We start from the raw sequence: 12791 nt of genomic DNA, 5'->3' as shown, positions 1-12791 counted from the left end.
ATCTTAGCTGACTTAACAGTTGGTCTGACCCACGTTCAACCAATGACTGCACGGCACATCTAAATCCAGTCTTTGTTTCTTGAGAGAGAGTAAAAAATGTTTCTATGTAAAAGTCGATAATGTTTGGATCCTTTTAAATTCACAGAACACTTAAAAGAGAAACTGGATGAGTACATAAAACTGTGGAATGGCCTTGTGAAGGTGTTTCGAAATGAGAGAAGAGAGGGTTTAATCCAAGCTCGCAGCATCGGTGCTCAGAAGGCTAAACTCGGACAGGTAGGAAGTGTGTGCTATTATGCTGTCTACAGTGTCAACACTTCCTTTTTTGGTAACTAAAGGATCAGATAGATTTTGAATTATCCTTTGTTTTGTTTCGTTTTGTTTTTCAATTGAAATGAGAATGTTGGTTGGCATGGATAAACTTATATGGCAAAATTGACTAAAGCGCTAATTTATATTAGCATCTGATTTGAAATTGTGTATTATGTGATGTACCATATGTGAGGAGTATTCTTTCACCCTGCCTCTTTTTTTTAAGGTTTTGATATACCTTGATGCCCACTGTGAGGTGGCAGTTAACTGGTATGCGCCACTTGTAGCTCCCATATCTAAGGACAGGTAACATCACCTTGCTTTTTTTTTTTTCCTTTCCTAGCTGAAAAGTAAACCTTGTCCTAGAAGGACAAACACTATTCTCCTCTGTGATCCCCATTGCATCTAATTTCCCAGATGTTATGTGAGAAGTGTTTTCCTTGAGCTGTCTGTTTCCTGGGCGGAGCTAGCCAGATGCTTTGGGCTAATTCATGCCTATCCAGCCTGTATGTGGAAGAAGCGGGGGGCAGGGGGGTGTCCTTGCAGAACTGTCTCAGTATTCTGTTGAGACTTCCTCCGAGTAATAGGAATTGCTCCCTCTGCCCTGGATAAGTGCTCTGAAGGCTTGAAGACGCATGCCTTGAGATGAAGCCTTTGGGTTTCTCATGACCTCTTCAATGATTACATTACATGGTTAGGGCCAGCTGTTGCTTGGGTCAGGTCTTTGGGTTCCTAGGGAAACTTTAAGGCTTAGAAATAGATCACTGTGCTATGGGAAACAGTGATCGCTATTACATTTATAGAAAGGTAGCATCAGTCCCTAGTTCCGAAGCCTTTGTGGCTCTCTGGCCTGAATTTTAACTATTTCAGCATCTAGGCAAATGCAGCCTATTCTCTGTGGCAAGCGGCATGGGTCAGAGGAATGTCCTGGGAGGCTGCACACGCTGTCCGCCTTCATCCCCTACATCGTAGGGATGGCTAGCCACATTTTACAACAGTCCTTCGCTTAGAGAAATGAGTTTGCCACGAGTCTGATACTTAATGAGCTGTCAGATCTCTGTGCTTCTTGACATTTCAGCATTTCTTTTCAAGTGTGAAAAGCACAGGCGAGGAGAAAAGATACCTAACCAGCCAGCCAGGTCACTATATCCGGGGCAGCGTGGAAGCCTTCCCGACAGCAAGAAAGTGGCTTCCCAAAGCCCGTGTGTCAACCAGTGGCCCCCCTGTGAGCTTATGCTCAGGAGAGAAGCTCTCTTACAGAGTCTGCTTCTGCCGTAGCAGGGATGTGGTCCCACAGAGGTTGTATTCTCTCTCTCTCTCTCTCTCTCTCTCTCTCTCTCTCTCTCTCTCTCTCTCTCTCTCTCTGTCCCCCTCTCTCCCTCCCTCCCTCTGTGATCTCCATTTTGGAAAAGCCGTTCTCTCTTCTTTCTGCTATAATAAGTAGGAATCAAGATCATTGTAATAGCAACTCCCTCTCCAACTTGTTACTATTCAGTGTTAGCATCTTACAAAGCCCAAATGCAAGGAATTTTTTTTTCTTTTATCCTTCAGATTCTTGGTTCATTCCTTAAGTCCCTCAACAGATACTGAAGCATCATTCTTGCTTTTTATTTAAGTCATATAAAAGACAGAGCCTGAGGTTTTAGTTTTGTTTGATGGGTTTTTTTGTTTGTTTGTTTGTTTGTTTTGTAATGAAAAGCGGGAAGAAAATTAAGTAAAAGCAAGAAAGGCGTTTCATAATAACTATTTCCAAAGAGTCAGAAAGCAACAGAGTTGAATGGAGCTGTTGCAAGTGTGCAGACACAAAAACTCGGAGTCCTCTTTTCGTGGCACATAAAAAGCAACAGGCAGAAAGCTCTTATAAACACTGCAGAATTACTATGAGATGGCTGCCGGCCATGCCACAGTACAAAGGAGGAAGCATTTAATCAGCTCAGTGGCATGGGTCTTCGCCCCGGGTGTGTGTTCAGATAGCTAGGATAAACTCCCTTCCGTTCTGCCCGTACGCTAACACAGGCCCTGGCCTTTTCACGAGACCTGTTTGGCCTCTATGCCTCCGTTAGATGATAGCTTTCCTAATGCAAAGTGAAGCCAAGTACAAGTGGAGTGGATGTAGTCAGGCATGCGGAACTAGTCAGTTTGGGGTTCTTAAATGCGTTTTCATTTTCTGTAAATGTTTCAGAGCTACATGCACTGTGCCTCTAATAGATTACATAGACGGGAATGATTATTCCATTGAGCCACAGCAAGGTGGGGATGAAGATGGTTTTGCCAGAGGGGCCTGGGACTGGAGTATGCTATGGAAACGCATTCCACTAAGCCACAAGGAAAAGGCCAAAAGAAAACATAAAACTGAACCTTATCGGTAAAGACTATTACTTTATTTCCTTCTATGTTGAATGTTTACCTAAGTCCTTTTTTTTTTTTTCTTCCCTATGAACTCGTTTAAACATGTGGGTCCATACATACGTTTCCATTTGATCTTGCTGCATCATCAACACAACACAGAACCATTTGCACTGTGCCGATTATAGATGTCATAAATGGCAACACATATGAAATTTTACCCCAAGGGGGTGGTGATGAAGATGGGTATGCCCGAGGAGCATGGGATTGGAGTATGCTCTGGAAACGGGTGCCTCTGACTTCTCGCGAGAAGAGACTGAGAAAGACAAAAACTGAACCTTATCGGTAATCACTAAATCACTTCCCTACCTCCCTTTTCTCCAGTTGCTGCTAACCTATTAACCTCTTGCCATGCTGAAAACTCTCTGTAAGAACTGGAGCTGTGGTCTCAGAACCCGACAGAGCTTTGCTCCTCGCAGCTCCAGAGCTTTGATGAATTCACATTGGCTCCTGTAACAGCTTTCATCCTAAATGCCAGCCCCACTAATGTGAATTATGCTCTTTCATTGGGGAAAAAGTAATATGAAAGGCATTATTAATTTGAAGCATAAGCAGGAAAGGAGGAAATAGCCCTTTTCCTGCTGTCCGTAGGAGACCAAACAACAGAGTGTATTCTGTAAATTCAAAATATGTAAACTGCTGACAACTCAAGACTTGGCAATTTGCCCTTTTAAGTTTGGGGGCAAGGTTGAACAGTGAATGACACCAGCACGAGATTTTTAGGGTTCTTCCTTTTGTTTTCTATGCTAGAGCCCTGATACTAATCTTGTATCAGTTAAATGTGATGAATACAAATACACGACTTTAGAAAATCTTACATAGAATCCTTTGTTGTTTGGGTCTCAAAAGAATGCTTGATTAAAAAAGCTTGATTCCCCAAGTTGGCTTTGGTCCCTTCTTGTGGTTCTTCAAATAGAACGATCGAATTTACTATCTCCCTTTGATCTTTCAATTGGAGCATTTTGCAGTCTTTCAGAATGTGACCCCCAAATGAAATGTCAGTGTAACCGTGTCCATAATGAGTTTCCTCTTTATTTATCTGTGTGTTCCATCCGTGGTTCTGCTTTCACTCTCTTTCTTGTGTCACACTGCTGATAATGTCAGAGCTCATTTGGCCAAGTGCTTCTGTGCTGTGGATTTGGGCATGTTGTGACCGGGACACTGAATATGGCAAACATGAAGAAATTGCAGAACTTTAAGCTTTAACCAGGCATCTTCCAAATTTTTACTCAAAACTTTAAAGTTCAGAATAAGCCAAGAATCTATTTCTGACCTGTTTCAGCTCCCCAAGTCACCTAGGAGAAAAAGATAAACGGTTCACGGCCTGTCCTGGTTTGCCCAGAAGTTCTATCATAAGGCATATTTCTTTAAGAACACTAGGAAAATGTAAGGGGGTTCCCTTTAACTAGCTTACCAGTGCGCTGTGCGGACTATATTTGAAGAGCAAAAAGGCACAGTCGTGAAGAAGTAATGTTAAACAGCAGCTGAGTAAATATGGCCTTAAAGTTAACCAAAATGTATGCGCCCAGCGATTTAAGCCGGGTATTTTAAGAAGAAATGCATAACAGAACAACTGTTTCTTGATGGGATTTTCTATGAGTACTAAAACTACTAACCTCACCCCTTCTCTGCTCATCATCTGTTGGTTAACTGTCTACTAGCACCAGCCACTATTTTATGGGCGAATGACCTTTTACAAATAGAAATAATGAAATATGTTCCCGCGGAATTTATACCATAGTGAGGTATAAATTCAGATTACCCACACACACCTTTTCAAGGAGGAGTCAGTGGGACTCAGCAACAGACGGGCATTAACGTGAACGATGAATGAGGAATTCTAACAGGATCCAGTTCCCTGAAGCTTAAAAGAATCGTAACACACTAATTAGTGCTTAATGGCAAGAAGGACCACGCAGAATGCGGTGAAATTACTCTGTTACCATTTATTCAACAGTGGGAGTGACTTGACCCTAACAAGTTATAGAATGGTTTTTCCCTTTCTTCTAAGGTGTACTGAACTTAAGATCTGTGCAGAGAAGGCCACGGGCCACTCTTTTGCACTCTCACCTCTTGCTGTGGTGGCCATGGTCATTCCTGCACGCCCCTTGCAAACTCTGAATGAACCAGGCTGTTCTATGGTGATTTACACCATTACTTGGCAAGGCCTTGAGCTATAAAACTAAAAAAAAAAAAAAAAAAAAAAGACAGCCTACTTCCATGGTATATAGTTTCATTCATCCCAGAGTGACTCATAAATCACAGAAGGAGAAGTCAGCAGACAACATCCGGACAGCTCTGTGCTTCAGGAGAGAAAGAGAAACGTTTATCTTAATTACAAAGAATTGTTTAAATCAACAAAAGAACCAAGGCGCCCTCTAGTGGCGAAACAGCCCAGTAGTCTAAAGACTTGTTTTGGAAGCTTGGATGAATTCGTACAGAGATTGTAAGCACATTCTTTTATGAAGGATTTACGGTTTCTTAATGTTTGGCCATCAGTCTTGTCTCTTCCGTGCACTCTTACGCTGTATTCCCAAAGGCTGTCTGTCTGCTGGTGATGGGATGCCGGGCCTTTGTTTTTAGCAGTTACGGCATGCAGTGTCTCTTCTGTAGGTCTCCAGCCATGGCTGGTGGGTTATTCGCCATTGAAAGAGAATTCTTCTTCGAACTGGGTCTCTACGATCCTGGTCTCCAGATTTGGGGTGGTGAAAACTTTGAAATATCATACAAGGTAACATTTCACTCAAACAAATGCTCTTTTTCTAAGTCATTAAGGGGGCCGTTTGTTTTGGGGTTGCAGGGGTTGTGTCTCTGTGCAGCCCTGGCTGTCCTAGAATTCATTATGTAGACCAGGGTGTCCGTAAACTCACCAAGACCCACCTGCCTTTGCCTCCTAAGTGCTGGAAGTAAAGGCAGTGCCACCACGCCCTACCTCTTGTTTACTAACTAATTACCCAACTTTTATGGCTTTCAAATAAAGCTAGGGCTTTTGTTGGCTTGCTTGTTTGATTTCCAAGACAGGGTCTCTCTGTATAGCCCTGGCTATCCTGGAACCCTCTTTGTAGACCAGTCCGGCCTCAAACTTGGGAATCCACCTGCCTCTGCCTGCCAAGTGCTGAAGTTAAAGGTGTGTACAATCATGGCAGCTAGGGTTTTTGTTTGTTTGGGTGGGTGGTTTTTAGGGAGGGGGAATATATATATATTTCTCTAAATTTTTAAGAATGCCTCAATAAAGCATACCTCTTAGGACAAATGAAATCTTGCCTACAGAGTCAGCCTAGAATTGCGGCCAACAAGCTTCAGAAATGGAAATGGCTTCTCTCCTGTTTCCAGGCTTTCTGTCCATGGGAGCCCTGGGTTGTGGTAGCCCTTTGGAGGGGGCTACATGTTGGCTGTGTACTGACATGGGGACCTCAGTTGCTGTAGGACATAGCGATAGAAGCAATCACAGTGATTTGACATCCTCCCAGTGACACTGGACGTGTCATCTGGCTTGCTCAGGCTCTGCATCAGTCCTGCCCCGTTTTCAGAGATGCAGAGAGGGGGAAGTGACTTTAGCTTATCAGATATTCACTACTTCTTGTTTTAAATATCCTGTGTGGGTTAGACCAGGACCAACTAATCCTCGTTGTCAAAGAACTTACAGATTGGAAATATCCATAAATTTATAATGTAGAAAATGTATAAGAAGGCAAAGGCATTCAGTTGATGGGTTGAATAAAATGTCGCCATGATGGGGATAGAATTTGAGGCAGAAATAAGATGCATGACTTCAGTAAGCAGAGATTAAGGGAGAGCATGCCTCCTCAGTGCTATACTAAGGGAAGGACACGGACGTGAATGTGAAGACTGTATTAGCAAGTGCAGAAGCCTTCGGTAGAATCAAGCACGATTAAGAAAGACAGTTAAGATAAAGCGGGCAAGTGCCATCAGGACCACACTACAGAGCCTTTAGTGCTGAGTTCACAGCTTCCCCACCCGCTAGCTAGCTCGGTAAGCAGGGTAGCCACCAAAGACACTAAGCAAGGGCATAGCTGGCCCAGAGCCACGGTAATCTCTTGCTATAAATAAGGCTAGAGTTCAGTAGAGGGGAGTTCAAGGTGGCAAAGCCAGTTAGGAGGTTATTACAATAATCACTCAGGTAGGAAATAGGTGATCATCACAAACAACCAGCAGTGTTAGGATTAAGGATTTAAATTATTTTGAGGTTCTGTTGAGAAGGGCTCCTGGGTCTACAAGTAACTTACATACATTACCACTATCTTCCTTGTTACTTGGGTTTCTAACACATTGATTGTTTGAGAATCTGATTGGCTTAGAATGTAGTGTGGACATTATGTCTCTTTTTAAATTCATATGTACAGAACAAATATTCTATTATTTTTGCATTTCTGATCACTTTCACAATATACTTTTTTTTTCTTTGATAGATCTGGCAGTGTGGTGGCAAATTACTGTTTGTCCCTTGTTCCCGTGTTGGACACATCTACCGTCTTGAGGGCTGGCAAGGGAATCCTCCGCCTCTGTATGTTGGCTCTTCTCCGACTCTTAAGGTGAGGTTGTGTTGCTAAAAGGAGAGAAGGAGAGACAACTAAAATGTATGCACCACCTCACGTCACTCTCAGGCCACTGACAGAAATCTGACTTAGCAGTCCTCTGAGTCTCCTTAGGAGGTCTCCTATGCCGTCCTGCTGGCTCATCACTGTAAGCCAGGGCTAGACCTACTGGTGCAGTATCTTACATTCTTTAATATTATCCATTTTCACCCTGTTCTCTTTCATTTGTTTTGACAAGTAGTGAGTGAATGTATTTATGCTGTATAATAATATTTGATATGCATACCCCATGGAATGGTTAAAGTCCATTTAGTTTATATACTATATAACATGCTAACCTACTCTTCAGTGATAACTGTAGTATGTAATGAACAAGAGATCGCCACAGCTTTCTTCCCCTATGAGGGAAACTTTGTGTCTTTTGCCCAGACATCTCCCCAGCTTTCCTAGCCCCCGGCTTCTGGGCACCACCTTTTGCCTGTGTCTCTATACACTGATGTCCTTTACACCCTGCCTGGGAGTGAGCACACACAGTCTTTTTTTCTGTGCCTACTTTATTTCCCTTACCATAATGTCCTGCGTGTTGTTGCAGATGGTAGAATTTCTTTTTCTTTTTTTAAGACTGGGCATTCCATTGTGCCTGTCACATTTTCTTTATCCATTCATCAGTTGGCAGACACTTACGTTGATTCCAAATATTGATCATTGTGAATAATGCTTGAAAGTTCTGCACAGAAGTTCAGGCATCTCATTGGTGGACCGAGTCCACATCCTTAAGAAATATTCACAGTGCTGACTAGTTTCTACACCACAGAGTTTTTCCCCTTTAATTTTTTAATGGAGGAACAACATACTAGTCTCCACGTGGGTGTAATGACTTATATTTCACCCAACAGTTCGATAGGATTCCATTTGATCTGCATCCACACAGATCCACACAGATCTTAACCTTTTAGCTCTGTGGTGACAGCTGCTGTCACAGACGTGAGGTGATACTGCACTCTGGTTTTAACGTCCATTCCGTACATGGCTCGTGATGTGCGCATCTTGCTGTGTGCCTTTCAGCCATTTGTCTTTAAAACAGCTGGTCCCTGATTTAAAATATCAGGCTGCTGCTGTGCCTGCTTTGAATTGCTTTGAGTTTTTCATACTTTGTAGATAGTAATTTGGTATCAGGTGTGTGATTGGAAGATACATTCTCCAAAAGGCAGTGTCGCTTTACCTGTCTGTCTCTTTTGCAGTTCAGAGGCTCTTAGTTTGCTGTGACTGCATTTGTGTATTTTTGCTCTGCTCACCTGAGGAAACATATCTTTGCATAGGATAAAGTCATGTAACTTTTCTTACATTTTTCTTCTAAGCATTCTCGTTTGGGGTCTCCCACTTAAGTCTTTAATCTATTGTGGCTTGGTTTCTATATGTCCTTGAGTAGAAGGTTTAATTTTAATTCCATTTATTGAAGGAGACTGTCTTTTCCCTGTTGGGTGCTCTTGGCACCTTATATGAAAGTCAGTCATGCATGTCTGGACTTATCTCTCGGCTCTTGGTGTCTGTTTTTATTGCCTGGCCCATTCTTTGTAACAGATTTTGAAATTAGGGAGTGCCACGCCCCTGGTATTGTTCTCTTTGCTCAATAATACATTGGCTGTTTGGGCTCTTTCTTGCTAGCATATGAATTTTATATCTTCCACTTGCATTTATTTATCTTCATGGGGGTAGTGGGGACAGGGGCACTGTGGTGCATATGTGGAGGTCAGAGGTCAACTTGTGAGACCCAGTTGTCTCCTCCTGCTATGTGGATTCCACCAAGTCGGTTCCAAAGACCAAACTTCGGTCACCAGACCTGGAGGAAAGTGCCTTTCCCCACCGAGCCATCTCACCAGCCTCTGATGTTTCTGTAGCTATAAAAATTGTAATTGGTATTTGTTTTGTAGCTCACTTTGGGGAACGTGGTACTATCCAAAAAAAACTAGTATTCTTGAGGAACTTCCAACATCAGTTCTTCCCATCCACGAACACAGATGTTTCCATATTTTGTCTCTGTGTAATATTCAATATGCAAATCATTGTTAAGTTTATTTCTAAAGATTTTTCTATGTTTATTTGGCATGGTGACCTGTTCCCACATTAATAACTATCTTTTAGCCTAGAAAAAAACATTTAATCTGAACACTGAGTATGCCTACTTTTGGTGTAAAACAGACGTCAGTAACCGCAGTCAACAAACCAAACCCAGTCCTTTGTCACCTGGCCTCAGCCATCACTGATAGAGCTGGCCTGGGCAATTGCCACAGACACTTGTTGGTCCATGAAACTGAAAATGCTTATTTCAAACTCTTTTTTATTACTCCATGTGTCTGTGTGTGGTATTTGCACATGTGTGCATGCATGTTCACATGTGTGAGGGTACATATGGGCCCACGACTAACATTAGGCATCATCCTCCATTGCTTCCCACCTTCTTCCTTGATGCAGGCTCTCTCAGTTGGACCTGGAACTTGCCTGTACAGCTAGTCTAACTGGCCAGCTCAGCCCAGGGATCTCCATCTTGCCTTCCTTCCAAGTGCTAGAACTACAGAGAGGCAACTCCCATCCTGCATTCCCATGGGTTCAAGAGGTCTGAACTCTGGTCCTCACGCTGCTGGCTTTTTCCACTGAACCATCTCCCCAGCCTCTCACACCCACCTCTCTCTAGAGAAAACACTGGTGTGTGATGTGGAGAGAGTAAATGGCAGTCCAGGCTCATACTCATATAGGCTCATTCACTAAGTCTGTCAAACTCTGCAAGTTAAGTTTTGGTCAGTTATGACACTGTCGGTTTATTTTTATTGGTCCATAGCTGCCTTTCCAGAAGACGTACAGTTAATTTGAGGTTATAGTAAAATGACTCTATTATAGTCATGAAACGATTTAACAGTCACTGTGGAGAAATTCTTTATAATGATGGTTTCTAAAGTGAGATTTTTTTTTCCCCTATCCGTGTCAGTAACATGGCTCTAATAGGAAGGAAGGAGATGGCAGCCGGGCTGTCAGAAGGCCTGCCGAGGCTTGCCTCTTAATCTGTCCTCAGAATGGATGCATTACCTTTTATCATTTGCTTTATCATTATCATAATATCATTATGCTCTTCCAGCTCAGAGATGGCTGACTTTACGTACATCACTTTTTTAATTGAATATACCTTGTGAAATATTCATACTTTTTTATATTTTTATACTAGTTCACTTATGTTCATGGATTAGTTAAATGCCATGTCCTGTCTTAATGAGTCACCCTATTTTGTTTGCATTCTGTAAGGTGTTTATGCCATCACAGTTATTTGTACATCTCATGATGACTACAGTTTTTCTTTTTGCAGAATTATGTTAGAGTCGTAGAAGTCTGGTGGGATGAATACAAGGACTACTTCTATGCCAGCCGTCCTGAGTCAAAGGCACTGCCCTATGGGGACATATCTGAGCTGAAGAAATTTCGAGAAGATCATAACTGCAAAAGTTTCAAATGGTTTATGGAAGAAATAGCTTATGACATCACTGCCCACTACCCTTTGCCACCCAGAAATGTTGAGTGGGGGGAGGTAAGTATCAGCCAATATTTAGATATCAAAATGTGTATATTTGGAGTCAGTGTTTGGAAGAAGGCAAAGAAAAGCAGGAAGGTATTTGGGAAATCAGAGAATGCTTGCAGGAATGTTTGACTAAAAACTGCCTACTACATCACCAGAGCTGTCCTGACCACGAGGCCACTCTATCCCCCTCCCAGCCTTGACACATGCGGCTGTCAGTGAGACATCTGACGCACACACCCCATCTCCCCGTCTCCACCCCCCACCATGTCCCTGTCTGTCCTTCTGCCTCCTTTTCTCGGCCACTTCTAGCTTCACCTCCTCTTCTCATCTTGGAGACCATGAACACTGAAAGTCATCTCTTTATTCTTCTCCGCTTCCTCAAAGCCACTGAGGTCTGTCATCTTTCCTTGCGTTCTCACGACACCCCACAATCGCCTACCCTCTAATGCACAAGGTATCGCCACAGCACCTGTCAAATGAATTGGGGCAAAGGCTTTGATCTGTATGGCCATTTCCTGTTTCTCCTGACTTGCCTCTATGACATCAATTCTGATTATACTCACACTTCTGCCTTATGCTGCTGCCTCCCAGGTAATTGACTGTGTTATCAGCTTTCAAGACTACGCGCCTAGGTTAATGTGTGCATTCAGCAAATAGTGATTGAGGCCCTAGTGTGTGCCAGTCATTCATCTGGGCAAAGAAAACCAGACGCACCTACTTTCTTCAAAGCACATTTATGCTGGTGGGGGTGGAGAGAGAGAAAGAGAGCAGAGCATTCCTGGAGAGCAAAGAGCATGATGAGACGGTACTGGCTACAGGAGTGAGCATGAGGCGCCATCTTGAGGAGGTAGGGACAGGCTAGACAAGGCTTTCTGAGGATATGACATTTATGTGGGTGACACTCACTACCCAGCCAGCCACAGAGCCAGGAGGAGTATTGCAAACAGAAGATGGTGAAATCAAAGCTAGGAAATTGCATTCGTGGCTCTCCTGTTGCTGTGATAAAATAACATGACTAAGGAAATTTAAGAAAGAATGGGTGTATTTGGGCATATGGTTCTAAAGGCTGAGTCCATCAAAACGAGCAAGTGGCAGGAATGACAGCAAGTATGGCAGCTGGATTAGCAAGCTGGGAGCTCACACCTTGAACTGCAAGCACAAAGCAGAGAGGGAACTGGAAACTCTCAAAACTCCCTTCCTGTGGCATACTTCCTCCAGTAAGGCCACACACCCTAAGCCTCTCCAAACAGTTGCCGCATACTCAGGACACAGTGCCTGTGGGGAACATTCTCATTCAAACCAGCACAAAAATTACATTGCTCATTTGAGAATCCGAACAGAAGACATTTGCTGAGGTGGGGTGGTGGGCATAGGCATTGGGGAGGGCTTTCAGTCTAGGGATTGTGAGGATTTAAAACAGAAAGGCAGCGAGGTGTAATCACCTGCTGGTAGTGTTTAGAACAGAAATAAGAACAGCTAGGATAGGTCTAGTGACAATAACGGTGGCTTACATGAAGGTGAAGGGCACAGCGCAGCCAAGGCACACACTGGAATCGCAGATGTTGTCATGAGAATGTTGGGACAGGGTAGCGAAGGTCAATATGTGAAAGATGAGCCCTGGGATGTTTTCGTTTTCTATCTGAGTAGTTGATTAGGAGGCAGCTGAGATTGGGAGCACAGTAGAGGTTAACGTGGAGATGTTGAGGGAGAGCACTCTATCTGTTGGCGTTTTTTTGCACATACAGGATCCTTTCTAGACTGCCAGATTCAACTGTCAGGTCCTGTTGATTGAAGGTCTTGTGCTGAACCCCAGCCTCTCTGGGGATGAACATCTGGCGACCGTTAGCTTGTAGTTTAATAACACTACAGCCGTGCAGGAAGAAACACAGGCCAAGAAGAGAGGTCTGACTCCATTCATCAGAGTCTCTAGTGTCTCAGGTTTGGGAATAAAA

General features: G+C 43.2%; 1 protein-coding gene across 3 annotated transcripts in view; it reads left to right on the top strand.

Annotated features, from left to right (window-relative positions):
• The window catches only part of GALNT7 (polypeptide N-acetylgalactosaminyltransferase 7), a 127842-nt gene that overhangs the window by 104808 nt on the left and 10243 nt on the right, over positions 1-12791 (top strand). Inside the window, exons 4-10 of one of the 3 annotated variants that reach the window (XM_084760043.1) lie at positions 146-276; positions 539-618; positions 2495-2677; positions 2821-3003; positions 5332-5449; positions 7149-7271; positions 10630-10848. In XM_084760043.1, coding sequence (XP_084616169.1) covers positions 146-276; positions 539-618; positions 2495-2677; positions 2821-3003; positions 5332-5449; positions 7149-7271; positions 10630-10848 — 1037 coding nt within the window. The remainder of the gene's footprint in view (positions 1-145; positions 277-538; positions 619-2494; positions 2678-2820; positions 3004-5331; positions 5450-7148; positions 7272-10629; positions 10849-12791) is intronic. The other 2 variants (XM_084760042.1, XM_084760041.1) reach the window with 2 other exon arrangements.

Source organism: Acomys minous (assembly GCF_964271855.1).
Source record: "Acomys minous genome assembly, chromosome: 15".
NCBI lineage: Eukaryota > Metazoa > Chordata > Mammalia > Rodentia > Muridae > Acomys > Acomys minous.
This window is presented reverse-complemented; position numbering and strand designations above follow the sequence as displayed.